Here is a 12,533-nt window from a genome sequence, read left to right on the forward strand (position 1 = left end):
TGGTAGCCCCATTAGATGATGCTATTGCAGGGCACCAATCAACTGAAGAGCTTACATGGTCTGATAGTCTGCATACTGCTTTTCACAAGGCTCAAGCAGCACTGTCTTCCGCTAGGGCAGTCACACTTCCCCATCCCAATGATCAGCTTTGGATCATTACTGATGGATCCGTGAAGAAACATAGCATTGGGTCGACATTGTATATTTCCCGCAATGACAAACTCTTCCTCGCCGGGTTCTTCAGTGCTAAATTGCGTGATCGACAGCCAACATGGTTACCCTGCGAAATTGAGGCGCTGTCTATTTCTGCCTCCACCAAGCACTTCAGTCCCTATGTTATTCAGTCCAAACACAAGACATGTATCCTCACTGACAGCAAACCTTGTGTTCAGGCATATGAAAAGCTCTGCGGGTGAGTTTTCAGCCAGTCCTCGCGTGTCCACATTCCTCTCCACTGTCAGTCGTTTCCAAGCATCTGTTCGTCATCTTGCAGGATCAGCTAACACCCCTCAGACTTTGCTAGTCGTAATGCCCCTGACTGCACTGAGCCCACTTGTCAAATATGCTCCTTTATCAAGCGTGAAGAGGAAGCAACTGTCCTTCGTGTTTCCGCACATGACATTCTGTCCGGAAAGCTAAGCTCCCTTTGCCAGCAAAGCAGCCTGGCATGCTATTCAGCAGGAATGCCCGGATCTGCACGAACACATGCTCATCTAGTTCAGGGCACTCGCCCTTCAAAGAAAGCTACTTCTGTCAAAGATGTGAAGCGCTATTTGCAGGTTGCATCTATCGCTAGAGATGGCCTACTTGTTGTTCGTCGTGATCAACCATTGTCCCCAACTCGCGATTGTATTGTTGTTCCCAGACAGGTCTTAAATGGTCTTCTCACTGCCCTGCACATCCAACTTGACCATCCCTCCAAACATCAGCTCAGTTTGGTGACCCAGCGTTACTTTTATGCTCTTGATATGGACAAGGCTATTGATCAAGTGACATCAACTTGTCACCAGTGTGCTTCTCTGTCCAATGCCCTAAGACATTGATCGAGCAGTCCTCAAGTGACCCTCCCGATGCAGTTGGCATTTCTTTTGCAGCTGATATCCTGAAGCGTAGCCGCCAGCTAGTCCTTGTGCTGCGCGAAACCTCAACGTCCTACACAGCTACTTGCATTGTCGAGAATGAACAACATGGCACGTTGCGTGATGCCCTGATTCAATTGTGCATTGAACTTCGTCCACTTGATGGCCCCCTGCAGTCATTCGTACTGACCCAGCACCAGGGTTTGTTCGACTCGCCAATGACAAACTTCTCACACGTTACCATCTATCGGTTGAGATCGGTCGTATTAAAAATAATAACAAGAATCCTGTTGCTGAGAAAGCCATTCGTGAGCTTGAAGATGAGTTGCTCAGACAAGATTCTACAGGTGGTCCGGCTACAGCATTATCACTTGCCATTGCTACTGCAGCCCTTAATACTCGCATCAGATCCCGAGGTCTTTCAGCCCGTGAGATGTGGTTTCAGCGAGACCAGTTTACCAATGAGCAGGTTCCTTTCACTGATTGTCAAATGATTCAGGCCCAGCATGCCTTGAAAAGCCAACCACCCACACAGTGCTCATTCAAAGGCCCCATTAGCCTCTGCCTCCCCAGCAGCAGAGTTGGAGGTTGGTGATCTTGTCTACCTCTACTCAGATCGCAAGAAATCTCATGCTAGAGATCGCTACTTAGTCACTACTATCGAAGGCCCATGGTGCAACATCCGCAAATTTGTGGGTTCTCAGCTTCGAATACTTCTTATCATATCAAGAAATCTGAGTGCTTTAAGGTCCAGTATTATCCTGACCTGGATTCTCGTCCCTTTCCCAAGTCGTCTCCACCCACCGAGGATTCCGAGTTTGTTGAAGTGGTCCCTGAATGTACTCCTCCAGAGCCTCATTTCATACCTGGCGAGTTGTCCACACCTGCTACTTGTGACCCCCTGCCCAGGAATGCTAATCACTCGCACCCCAGTTCTGAGTCAGATTCTCGCGATCCCTTGCGCGATAGCGGTCATAGCTCCAGCAATACCTCCGGTTTGGTTGCACAGTCTAATCCATGTACCGGTAACAGCAGTGAGGTTAGTGAAAGTATCCCCCAAGCTAGTATGGTTGGCCCTGAGATCATGCCACCATTGCTCACACAAAAGGCGTTCCGCGCCCTCACAAACTTCCTGAGCACCTGAAAGACTATGTGTTAAACTAAATGGTCAGGTCACTGTGTACTATGACATTAATCCATCATCGGTGTCCTCCTATATGGTCACTTCATTGAACTTTGAACTGATTTCATTATGTCATTTGGAATTCTAAAAGAAAACTCTGGAACTGACGTTTACTTCTTTGAACTTTGAACCATTTTACATTCATGTTGAATGTCAGTTTGTCATTGCAGACAAAAAGACTCTTGAACTGTTGATGTTATTGACTGTTGGCACATTGCCTATTTTGAGTGTTCTAAACCAACAGTGTCTTCATTCACATAAGCTGTTAGATTGGTTTCTGCAAGTCAGTTGTTTAGTAGTGTTATCCTCACTTCCTTGTGAGGAAAGTGATCCCTTTTTTCTTTAAAAAAAACAAAAAGAGAGAAAGAGGTAGTTACGCCAGTTGATTCATAGTTGTGTGCCCTTAAGGTGCACTGAGCCTGGATGGGCTCTCTCTCTCTGTCTCTGCACTCGTGGAAGCTACATGTGCCTGGTTGTGATTATCACATTAGATTAAGAGCCAGTCTCCCTTATTATGTACCCAAATCAGGGGGGTTGTGATACAAAAAAAAATAGAATTTTCTCTAAAAAATAATTTTGGTACATATTAGCACCAACAACTCACATGTAAAATATGAGCGTGCACAGCGCCCTCGTTCAGCTTGAAAAAATTCTTGAAATTTCAGCCTCTCTGAGCCTTACTTGTTTATGGTAAACTTTGGAGGTGCATAACATCGCATGCGCCATCATCATCCCAACCTGCATTTTGCATTTTTTAAAGTACCAAATGGTTACATTACAAAAACCAAGAAAAAAATTGGGATCTTGATGGCGCACAAAATCAGCAAATCCAATGATTTGATGAAAAGCGCCCTCGTGCAAACTTCAAAGCATCATAACGGGCTGCGCCATCAAGATCCCAAGTCCGAACAAGTTTGAAATTAAAGACCTCCATGGCAAGTTTCATTTTTCAGCAAAAATTTTTTGGGATTTCGTTGGCGCACAGAGTTAAGGCCAGAGTAATGGAAGATACATTCGTCCACGCCCGAATTTGAGATTTCTTGATATTTATCAACACTAAGATGTATTCTTTCACTTGAAACTGATTAAATACAACTTGTTAATATTTACACGTATTTTTGCTTGATTTATTTCACTCTTTTCAACTCTAAAAAGTCACATGGCTCAAGACAGCTTAGTAAATTGGCGGGAAATAATGAGTCAGAAATGCGCGAATGCGAAAATATTGTGATTACGCAGCGCGATTCGCGTCAGCGTGACGTGGCGTATAACTCTGCAGCGTATATCCAACGCAGTCAAGGCGCATTCGGTATGTTGTTAACGCCGGCAAATGTGGTGTAAACAAAACAAAAATTTGCAGTCAAAATGCCACTTAGATTTTTTAATTATTTTGAATTTTGGCGCACTAAAAGCAGACATTATAAATTCATTGGTGCAAAAAGATGCATATTTAGACCATGCACCATATACAGCTTTTACAAGCGTGAAAGTCTTGCCGTTTTAAAATATAAGGACATTTTGTGCATAATTTTGACATTTTTTACTAAAACGTCGATTTCTCATAGTTCACTTTTGACAATATTGCACGATTTTTGTTACAAGATAACTCGAAAAATATGCAAGCAAAAGGTAAACTTTATGCACTATCGTTTAGAGTACATCAAAGTCTAGGGAAGGTTTTCTCATTTTTTCAAAATATTTGTTTTAAACAAAATGTACACCATTATGTGCATTTTTTAGCTGAATAAAGTGACAAAATTGCCCTTTTCACATGTTTTTTTTTATATTTCGTAAAAAGAGTTGATTTTCAAAAAAATATAAAAACTTTCCCTAAGTTAATGTCTCTTCTTCATAAAAAGCTAACTCAAATTTTTTTACTCGAACGGATTTTTTTTAAGTTGTCACAAAAAATTGGGGTAAAAAGTGATTTTTGTGATTTTTTCAAAAACTCGAGATTTTTACAAAAAATCTGACGTCACCATGGGATTCCTTGACTCAAAAACAAAACAAAAATGTATAGTTTTATATACTTTGGACATACAATTCAGAAATAATGATGCTCGAAAAGGTCCATGTTCGCTCCCATTACACTGCCCTTAACAGAGGTCAAAGGTCAAAATTTCCTATTTTCGCACATTTTTGCACGCCTGTATTATTGCGCGCCAACGTCACCCGACTCTCCGAATAGGATTTCATCAAAGAAGAGGTAATTCTCTGCAAGAACTGAAAAAATTAGCTTGGGATCTCTTGATCTTCATATATTTCTGATTTTTTGAAAATGGACTTAGCCTCATTTTGGAGGTCAATTTGACCTCTTTTTCCCACTCGCTGCACAATGTGGGCTTTTTACTGCATCACAAAAGATGCCAACAAGATCCCAATTTTATTTTTCATCGTCTAGCTTCTTTGGCGACCAGTAGACAAAAAACAAGCAACAGCTAATTGGGATCATGTGGGCGCACTAATATAAAAAGAGGTCAAAGGTCACGCTTTGTGCCAAAGTGATGCATATTTGCCTATGTGCAGCACGAAAGTGGAACTTTGACTCGCGATAAAAATGTGCGCCAACAAGATCCCATCTTACTTTTTGGATGATTGGATAAAGGGGCTTATGTATAACTTATAACAAGTAAAAAAAAGTGGGATCATGTGGGCGCACTAATTCAATAGAGGTCAAAGTTCATATTTTGTGCCGAATTGGCATTACATTGCCTATGTGCAGCACAAAAGTAGAACTTTGACCCGCAACAAAAATGTGCGCCAACAAGATCCCATCTTACTTTTTGGATGATTGGATAAAGGGGCTTATGTATAACTGATAACAAGTAAAAAAAAAGTGGGATCATGTGGGCACACTAATTCATTAGAGGTCAAAGTTCATACTTCATACAAAATTAAACGATTTTTAGCCTAAAGTTGCCGAATTCAGCAACCTTTCACTCAAATTTTGCAAAATATGACTAAGTATTTTGACAAATTTTTTACTCTCACCAACTACCATGATGGAATCAGCATCATCTGAAATGCACTCACACAAGTTTCTATGAGACATGTCTGGTGATCCCCATTGAAAAAAAAATTCGGCACAAAGTATGAACTTTGACCTCTATTGAATTAGTGCGCCCACATGATCCCACTTCTTTTTTACTTGTTATCAGTTATACATAAGCCCCTTTATCCAATCATCCAAAAAGTAAAATGGGATCTTGTTGGCGCACATTTTTATTGCGGGTCAAAGTTCCACTTTCGTGCTGCACATAGGCAAATATGCATCACTTTGGCACAAAGCTTGACCTTTGACCTCTTTTATATTAGTGCGCCCACATGATCCCAATTAGCTGTTGCTTGTGTTTTATCTACTGGTCGCCAAAGAAGCTAGACGATGACTAATAAAATTGGGATCTTGTTGGCGCATCTTTTTGTGATGCAGTAAAAAGCCCACATTGTGCAGCGAGTGGGAAAAAGAGGTCAAATTGACCTCCAAAATGAGGCCAAGTCCTTTTTCAAAAAATCAGAAAAATATGAAGATCAGGAGATCCCAAGCTAATTTTTTCAGTTCTTGCAGAGAATTACTTCTTCTTTGATGAAATGCTATTCGGAGAGTCAGGTGACGTTGGTATGCCGTTAATAATACAGGCGTGCAAAAATGTGCGAAAATAGGAAATTTTGACCTTTGACCTCTGTTAACTCTGTGCGCCAACGAAATCCCAAAAAATTTTTGCTGAAAAATGAAACTTGCCATGGAGGTCTTTAATTTCAAACTTGTTCGGACTTGGGATCTTGATGGCGCAGCCCGATATGATGCTTTGAAAATCATCAAATCATTGGATTTGCTGATTTTGTGCGCCATCAAGATCCCAATTTTTTTTCTTGGTTTTTGTAATGTAACCATTTGGTACTTTAAAAAAATGCAAAATGCAGGTTGGGATGATGATGGCGCACGATGTTATGCACCTCCAAAGTTTACCATTTGCAAGTAAGGCTCAGAGAGGCTGAAATTTCAAGAATTTTTTTAAGCTGAACGAGGGCGCTGTGCACGCTCATATTTTACATGTGAGTTGTTGGTGCTAATATGTACCAAAATTATTTTTTAGAGAAAATTCTATTTTTTTTTGTATCACAGATGGGTACATAATAAGGGAGATTGGCTCTTAATCCCTAATCCTTTTATTGGCGCTGAACTCTGATAACACTGAACTCTGATATTAAAACACTGAACTCTGATGAGAATCTTTCTGTTCATACAGAATTAGATTTCAAAGGCCTAATTATCAAGGACAAAAAACAGTACAATGTATATTTAGTCTGCTGTATTTTGCAGCCCACTTTATTTTGTGAATTTAATCAGGGGGGGCCGGCCAAGATTGGCTCAATTTTGACGTTGTCATTGGTTTTACACGTAAACACAAAAATGTCTCAAATTATTCCAAAACTGTACGTATGTTATTAAGCACTATTTTATCAGTCTAAATCCGTTGAGGTTCGCCAGTGAACCTCATTGTAAGTACTGTTTTTTTGAGTTTTTTTGTATGAATAACGCACGATATGTTACGATATATACTGAAAATTTCCCCTACGTGTATCAATGAGTATACTTGGTCTAGTGGTTACGGAGCTCGCCTCCCACGCATAAGGTCCCGAGATCGATTCCCATCCCCGGCGATGATTAAAAATTTTTCTTCTTCTTTTTTCTTTGAATTTAAAATTATTTATTTTCATGTGAAAATGTATATATTGCCCTGGGAAATATATTTTGTGCTTTTTTTTTCTGTAATGGGGCCACCCAGCCAATAGAGCTAAAAACGGATCTTGGCTCCGGGAAAAAATAATTGCGTCCATCGTGCAGGCAGTGTTGCCGTCATATTGTCTGTTTTGTTTACGCTTTTGGCTGTTGCCACATTGAATAATGTAGTCCACCGTCGTCTGAATTTAATCAAATTGTTAAGTTGGATCCCTCTTTTGAAATACAAGGGTACAATTTTGTCCAACTTTGCGCGAATCAAAATTAATTCTCCCAAAATCATCTTGCAATTAGGCCAAGTAAATAAAAATCATGTTTCTTGTCCACTCCCACTTCCTTTTTTGAAGATTTTGCATTTTTCTTTTTATTTTGCAATCTTTCTGTCATAACTTTTTGTAAAGATATTAGAGAAGTTGCAACTTCATGTTTTTCAGCTTCTAAAAAATTATAATCTTTACGCTATAAAAAGGATAAAAAGCATCTAATAGTCAATTTAGGGCATTTTTTCAATAAAAAATAAAATTAAAGCCCCTCTTCCTATTTTTCCAAAACCTGGACGAGAAACATGTTTTATTTTTTACTTTGCCTTATATATAGTCAAATTAAATTCACTTAATTTTGAATCTCACAATTTTTATTGCGAGAATTGATTCACTAATTATTAAATTATTAAATTTTCTGCAGTATCAAACTTATTTTCAAGTCCAATTCAGACTCCACAAGGCAGCGCAATGCAATGCTGCGATGCTTTTGAAACATCACACAATGAAATTAAAATGTACAATGCTGCAATGTTTTAAAAGCATGGCATCGCACTGTGATATGGAGTCTGAATTGAACTTCAGGCCATGTATTTTGAGAATTGCTGGCGAGTGACAAATCACTCTCCTCAAAACTTGGTGAGCTGTCTACAGGCAAGTGATTCTAATCACTTGTATCTATATAATAATACGCTATTCTCTGTCTCTCTGTCTCTCTGTCTCTCTGTCTGTTTGTCTGTCTGTCTGTGACTGCTAATGTGAGGCCGTCGTGGGTCGTGCACGGGGCCCAAACTCGGTGGGTGGGTGTAGTTCTGTCCTGGCAAGAAGAAGTTTATGTTTGTTAAGTCATCTGACCCGGGGTCCCTCCCAGGGGTCATTTGAGGTCAAATTACTAAAAACTGTTGTGTGAGGCTGTAGTAGGTCGTACGGGGTCCAAACTCGGTGGGTGGGTGTAGTTCTGTCCTGGCAAGAATAAGTTTAGGTTCGTTAAGTCATCTGACCCCGGGGCCCCCTCCCAGGGGTCAACTGAGGTCAAATTACTAAAAACTGTCGTATGGGCATGAAACTTGGTAGGTACAGTCAACAGTTAGAGCCAAAATTTTGGAAGGTCATTTAGGGGTCACCAAGGACACCCAGGGGTCATCTGAGGTCAAATTAGTACAAACTGTTGTATGGGCATGAAACTTGATGGGTACAGACAACATTGAGAGCCAATTTTTTGGAAGGTCATTTTGGGGTCATCCGAGGTCACCCACGGGTCATCTGAGGTCAAATTAGTAAAAACTGTCGTATGGGCACGAAACTTGGTGGGTACAGTCAACATTTAGAGCCAAATTTTTTGGAAGGTAATTTTGGGGTCATCAGGGTCATCTGAGGTCAAATTAGTAAAAACTGTCATATGGGCATGAAACTTGGTGGGTACAGTCACCATCAGCCAGGTAATCGTCGCCCAGCCGAGAACCGCCAAAAATGGGTAACCGCCTAGTCTATATAATAATACGCTATTCTCTGTCTCTCTGTCTGTCTGTCTGTGACTGCTAATGTGAGGCCGTCGTAGGTCGTACGGGGCCCAAACTCGGTGGGTGAGTGCTAGTTCTGTCCTGGCAAGAAGAAGTTTATGTTTGTTAAGTCATCTGACCCCGGGTCCCCCTCCCAGGGGTCATCTGAGGTCAAATTACTAAAAACTGTTGTGTGAGGCTGTAGTACGTCGTGCACGGGGCCCAAACTCGTGGGTGGGTGTAGTTCTGTCCTGGCAAGAATAAGTTTAGGTTCGTTAAGTCATCTGACCCCGGGCCCCTCCTAGGGGTCAACTGAGGTCAAATTACTAAAACTGTCGTATGGGCATGAAACTTGGTAGGTACAGACAACATTTAGAGCCAAAATATTGGAAGGTCATTTAGGGGTCACCAAGGTCACCCAGGGGTCATCTGAGGTCAAATTACTAAAAACTGTCATACGGGCATGAAACTTGGTGGGTACAGACAACATTTAGAGCCAAAATTATGAAAGGTCATTTTGGGGTCATCCAAGGTCACCCACAGGTCATTTGAGGTCAAATTAGTAAAAACTGTTGTATGGGCATGAAACTTGATGGGTACAGACAACATTGAGAGCCAATTTTTTGGAAGGTCATTTTGGGGTCATCCGAGGTCACCCACGGGTCATCTGAGGTCAAATTAGTAAAAACTGCCGTATGGGCATGAAACTTGGTGGGGACAGTCAACATTTAGAGCCAAATTTTTGGAAGGTCATTTTGGGGTCATCAGGGTCATCTGAGGTCAAATTAGTAAAAACTGTCATATGGGCATGAAACTTGGTGGGTACAGTCACCATCAGCCAGGTAATCGCACCCAGCCGAGAACCGCCAAAAATGGGTAACCGCCTAGTTATTATTATTACACCAAATGTAGGCGAGTGATAAAAAGCTCTCCTCAGCTTCATTTTAGGCGAGTGAGCTCTCACTCGCCTCAAAAGCCAAGACCTGAACTGAGTGCATTTCTTTCCTTCAAGTATTCTTCAGCAGTCCAAGATATATGGGGGTGTATTACAAATTATTTTCCAAGAAGTAGCCCAAGTATTAGCTTTATAAAAATTCTGATTCTAAATTCTAAAAAAAAATTGTATGGTTAAAAAAAAAATTCAGCTCACTGGCTCATCGGTAATGTTTTAATGGTGAATATTTTAAAAATATAAGCAACAGGGACTATCTTTTGGAATATGCAGGGGAGCCATGGCTCGAAAAAGTGGGGAATTGGGGAAGCTCATTCCCAGGAAATGTTGGTGTTTGGAGGGAGCTTCTGGTATTTGGAGGGAAATTGTGTCTTTTTTGTATATAAAAACATGCTATAAATTGTGGGAAATTTAGCTTGCTTCCCGGGAAATTACCATTTTTTCGAGCCCTGAGGGGAGCATATAGCTCAGAGCCACAATAGAATGTAAGGAGAGAATGGTCAACTAAGTATATCTAAAAATCATTCTCCTATATTGGATTTAAGGAGAGCAGTAGAGAGCTATTGCTCTAGCTCTCCTCAAAAGGCAGTCCCTGGAGCAAACAAACTGATGCGACATGTTTGTTTCATTAGGTTGTTTTAAGTGTGGCAAAGGTGGACACAGGGCGCGAGATTGCCCTGAAGGAGGTTCAAGTCGCGGAGGACTTCAACAAAGCAGGGGGAGAGGTAAGAATAGTGGAACCTCATGCCATCCAGTACGTCTCAGTCATCTTCAGTCGGTGTATATATTCCAGCAAGCTTTGCATGCTTTTCATTTGCAGTTCACATATCTGTTGTATGGGTTTTCAGTTTTGGTTTCAGTTCTGGTGTGCGATATTCTAGAGTTGGGCGACTATCACTTTTTTCCTAGTCGACTAGTCGGCAGCAAATAGTCGCGACTACGACTATAGTCGCGACTATCTGTGGTTAAAATTGGACTGAAAAATCGGGTGAAAGATTGGTGGCAATTTAGTATTTATAATGCATGATTACAGGACCCGTGATTGCCGGCATCGCATCACAGTTTGCTACACAAACCAGCACTGTTGCGATACAAATTGCTACACTGTATCGCACGCGTTATGCGATGCAAATATTTGACTGTAAAATGCTGTAATATAGGCCTAACTTTTCTGTTCAATTAAATTCACTTGCCACTTTCCAGCAACAGCACAAGAAACTTCATATAATTTCTCAAACCTTCAATATTCCAATAGCGATCTTCGATTCGTTTCCATGTTTTGCTGTGCATGAAAATATGTAAACATGCCGGCAGTGCATATTTTCCATGGTATGCTCATGAACGTGTTGCATCGTGCATGTACGATTAACTTTCACCTCTCCGACCCACGCCACCTGACCTCATCTAGACTACTGCATTTGTCGCTACAGGGGTGGCATTGCAACATTACGACTGTTTGTCAGCTAATTTGTTTATTTTCCTGTTGCTTTCTAAATATTCTGTTACCACAATAAGCATATAGCTTTTTGAAATTACGTGAAAAGTACTTCTAATCTAATAATATTTTCCTAAATTTTCCCTTTTGGAAAACACTTCTCGGAAGTTCTCGCTGTTTCTTTCCAAAGTTAAAATAATCTCATACCTTCAGTAGTTGGTACAAACACCCAACCTGGGTCTGTACATGCACGCTATGACACTGCTACACCTGTTATCGCTGCATAAATTATAATCATAATGAGATGTTCGACAATTCTAAGTAATTTGAGTTTTTTAACGGCTTTTATCTTGTGGGAAAGTAGTTCGACAACAAGTCAATAACACCAATTTAATGATGATTTATGGACTTTATTAGTTAGTGTTACTATTGGTAAGACAATGACTAACATTTTTCACATTTTTCGCAGTTTATATGTTAGTATTTGGTTGGTTTTGGTGCGAATAACTGGCACTTTTAAAGTAATTTTTTAACACAAAAATATACTTGCATTAGTCGACTTTTGATTTTCAATAGTCGTAGTCGCGACTATCAGTAATAGTCGCGACTAACGACTATTGGCGACTTAGTCGCCCAACTCTACGATATTCCTTTGTTAAATTGTAGCAGTAATTTTTGATTGTGAAGAATCGAGTATGAATCGGGCTTTCCAGAGCTTTGCATGATTTTCGTTCACAGTATTATTGTGAGATTTTTCCATTATGATAAGGTACAGTGACATAAATTTGTATTTTAGTTGTAGTAGATTTCTGCTGGAGTAAGCCCAACCCTTTATTATTTTGATCATGTAGAATGTGGTGTTTGTCTCATTGCTTTGATATTCAAGTGTCATATTTTTTTCCAGCTGAAAATGCTGTAGTACTGTACCTTTAAAATTTTTTTGATACAGTGCCCTTGTTTAAAAAGTGTGAACCATGCTTGTATGTTGGGTGTAAGTGGGCCTTCAGATTTAAATGTTGGTGTCCAACAGTGCGTATAGTTCAACTGCGATAGCAACACCTTCCATCTAATGGAACTGCCTTGAAGTTAGTTGCATGTTTTAGTAGTATGATTCACAGTGAATCCAGGATGATGTTGAAATGGATACACTTTGTTGAAATAATGGTTTCCTCACTTCCTGTTTCACTCACTATGGACCACAATGGCCTCATTCCAATGGCATAGTCCAATAACCTCAATGAAACGAAGTGCTAAATTTGACCTCAGAATTGCCGAGTATGAGTTTTTGTACCCAAATTTTCAAAGGTCAATCAATGAATGTACAAATGTATTGGGGTTAAGGAACTGTGTCCCTGATAGATGAGCATGTTGTGGATCCTAGCGG

The 12,533-nt window shown here is 40.4% G+C and overlaps 1 protein-coding gene across 1 annotated transcript in view; it reads left to right on the forward strand.

The window, feature by feature from the left end:
- LOC140146202 (ATP-dependent RNA helicase DDX4-like) overlaps positions 1-12,533 on the forward strand; it is a 51,030-nt gene that overhangs the window by 12,032 nt on the left and 26,465 nt on the right. Inside the window, exon 4 of the mRNA XM_072167985.1 lies at positions 10,347-10,439. Coding sequence (XP_072024086.1) covers positions 10,347-10,439 — 93 coding nt within the window. The remainder of the gene's footprint in view (positions 1-10,346; positions 10,440-12,533) is intronic.

The sequence above is a fragment of the Amphiura filiformis genome, chromosome 2, assembly GCF_039555335.1.
Source record: "Amphiura filiformis chromosome 2, Afil_fr2py, whole genome shotgun sequence".
NCBI lineage: Eukaryota > Metazoa > Echinodermata > Ophiuroidea > Amphilepidida > Amphiuridae > Amphiura > Amphiura filiformis.